Source organism: Carica papaya, chromosome 9 (assembly GCF_054855325.1).
Source record: "Carica papaya isolate Zhongbai chromosome 9, ASM5485532v1, whole genome shotgun sequence".
NCBI lineage: Eukaryota > Viridiplantae > Streptophyta > Magnoliopsida > Brassicales > Caricaceae > Carica > Carica papaya.
In genome coordinates this window covers 32,642,835-32,645,145 of record NC_142317.1, presented here as the reverse complement: position 1 = coordinate 32,645,145, position 2,311 = coordinate 32,642,835, and the positions used below count along the sequence as shown (strand labels likewise).

Sequence of the window (2,311 nt, the reverse complement as noted above, 5' to 3'; positions counted from 1 at the left end):
CCAAACCGAGAGAAGGGATTTACAGTTTGTCTCCGTTCTTGTTTCGAAATAGAAGACATTCTCTGCCTTTCCTTCCATTGTTTTCATTCTTCTGCAAATCGCTTCCCTTTCCTTGCTTCTGTGATAAGAAGAAGAGAGATCTCAGTCTCTGTTTTCTTTCAGCGTTGCTCTCTTCAAAACAAACCGTTGAAACCTTTCCTTCTTAGGATTTTCTATTGCCTGCGAGAAAGATTTCAAGATGGATGAAACACTGGAGATTCTTGCAGCTGCCAAGAAAGCCGCCGATTCGGCAAACATAAAGGGTATTCTTCTGGGTTCATCCGAGATTTTCAGATGTGTTGATTGTTTGAAGAAGCTTGAAACTTGTCCCTTCAACAACGAGCTCATAAACACCCACAACATCTACAAGAAGCTTCAAAATCTCTGCAAGCACAAGAGCAGAAAGATCTGCTCTGCAGCTTCCCGGCTTATCGATGTGTGGAAGAAGAGAGAGATTGAGGTCTCAAAACGTTTGATGCGGCCCGGTATCATTCGCATCAAGTTGCGACCTGCGCCTACTGCTCAACTGAGTTCTGACAATGTTTCAAAGTTGCCTCCTCTTCAACCCTCATCTCTGAAGATGGTAGAGTCCCCCAAAGCTTCGAACAAAGGGCTCATCATTCGCCTCAAGATGCCATTGCAAACTCCTGTTCAACCTTCATCTCAGAAAGAGGAAGATGCATCAAGGAAAAAGGTCAGGGCCATGCTTGAGGAAGCCTTCTCAAAGGTAGCATCAGAATCCAGGGGAAAGATAGGAAAGAATATGTGTTCGAGGGATCCTGTTGAGGTTGCTGCAATGGTTGAGTCTGAGATGTTTACTCAGATGGGTACTTGCATTGGTAATCAAAAGATGAAGTACAGGTCAATTCTGTTCAACCTGAAGGATGCAAAAAATCCAGACTTGAGGAGAAAGGTTCTTTGTGGAAATATCCAACCTGCTGAGCTGATCAAGATGAAAAGTGAGGAGATGGCAAGCGATCAACTTAAGCTTGAGATGAGTGAGATAAGAAAGAGGGCTGCACTTAGGGAAGAGTCTTTGATACATCAATTATCTGAATGTAATGCTTTATATTGATTACTTTAGACCATTGGAAAAGAAGTAATATCCTGTATTGCTTCGTTAGAAAGAAATTTGATGTAATAGGTGAGTGCCACTGTTAGAGTCCTGTTGAAATTTGAAGTAAGTGAATATGGCTCTTTGAGCCTCTTTGAAAAGTTCAATGAAATGAGATGAACATTTTGCTGATTTAAAATTTTTCATTTTGTGCTTCTCTGCTTCTATTTTCCTTTGTGGATTGTTCTTCTAGGCATCTAATGTACATAGCAACAATTTGTGGAATGGTGAATTTTTCATGGGGGTTAATTGAGGGAATCCCCTACGATGGAGTCTGGATTGGTGGTCACTCTGCAGAGGAATTTTATAGTTTCTATGATGGAGTCTTGAGAGTAATTATGTAATTGTTAAAGATGAGAAAGCAAGAGATAGTTCTTCAAGAAATTATGAGGGCATTTGGGAGAAATATTTTAGGCATGTTTGATGATATTCATGATTTGCAGCTCCACCAGCAAGAACCAATGTTGTTGTGAGTAATCCCTTTTGGTCCTTTAAATTTATATATGTTTATAACTCACATTTTTACGTTCTTCATGACAATGAAAAATTCTTTTAAATGTTTATTTCATTATTGTTTTTAATGTGTACGTGCAAAGTTTCTGTTTGTGCTTGTCTTGGTGCTGCTAAAACCTGATGCAGGTTTTATAGTTGTGTGTACTGTTTTGCAACTCATTTAAACAATCATGGTGGCCTGGTTTCACATTTCTTAAAGTATTAAAATTTTCTTGGTTAATTAGATTAAGCTTGTTCAAGGCATTTGGAAAGTTTGGATCACACAGTCACAAAAATTGAGAGAAATCACTAATATTGCGTGACTGGTGGCCGATTTCTTCTTTGTGCTTAATGGAGGACACCTTGGCTTTGGTAAAACCTTTGTAGGGGTTTTGGATGAGCCTCTGGCACCAAAATATAAGAGAGTGTGTGGGCCAAGTATTTGACATTATGAGCTCCTTAGTGTAACTCTAAACTCGACTTTAAAATTTTTTAGACCATTGGAGAAGAAATATTATTCTGTATTGCTTTGTTGGTATAAATTTGATGTAATAGGTGAGAACAATTAGTAGTTTTGAGTTGAGATTTGATGTAAGTGAATATAGTTTTTTGAGTCTCTTTCAAAAAATTCAGTGAAATGAGATGAAAGTTTTGTCGACTTGATAC

General features: G+C 38.4%; 1 protein-coding gene across 1 annotated transcript; it reads left to right on the top strand.

Annotated features, from left to right (window-relative positions):
* Positions 1-238: 238 nt before the first annotated feature.
* LOC110819784 (transcription elongation factor TFIIS-like) lies at positions 239-1,626 on the top strand. Its single transcript, XM_022049095.2, has 3 exons — positions 239-1,071; positions 1,347-1,485; positions 1,597-1,626. Exons 1-3 carry the CDS (start codon positions 239-241, stop codon positions 1,624-1,626), a joined length of 1,002 nt encoding a protein of 333 aa, XP_021904787.2.
* The last annotated feature ends 685 nt before the right edge of the window (positions 1,627-2,311 follow it).

Bases quoted from the DNA above. Each gene is read 5' to 3' on its own strand.
- LOC110819784 (XM_022049095.2), top strand. From the start codon at position 239: ATGGATGAAACACTGGAGATTCTTGCAGCTGCCAAGAAAGCCGCCGAT. The intron at 1,072-1,346 runs GTCTTTGATACA...TTGTTCTTCTAG, and splicing joins AGGGCTGCACTTAGGGAAGA to GCATCTAATGTACATAGCAA. The intron at 1,486-1,596 runs GTAATTATGTAA...CATGATTTGCAG, and splicing joins TCTATGATGGAGTCTTGAGA to CTCCACCAGCAAGAACCAAT.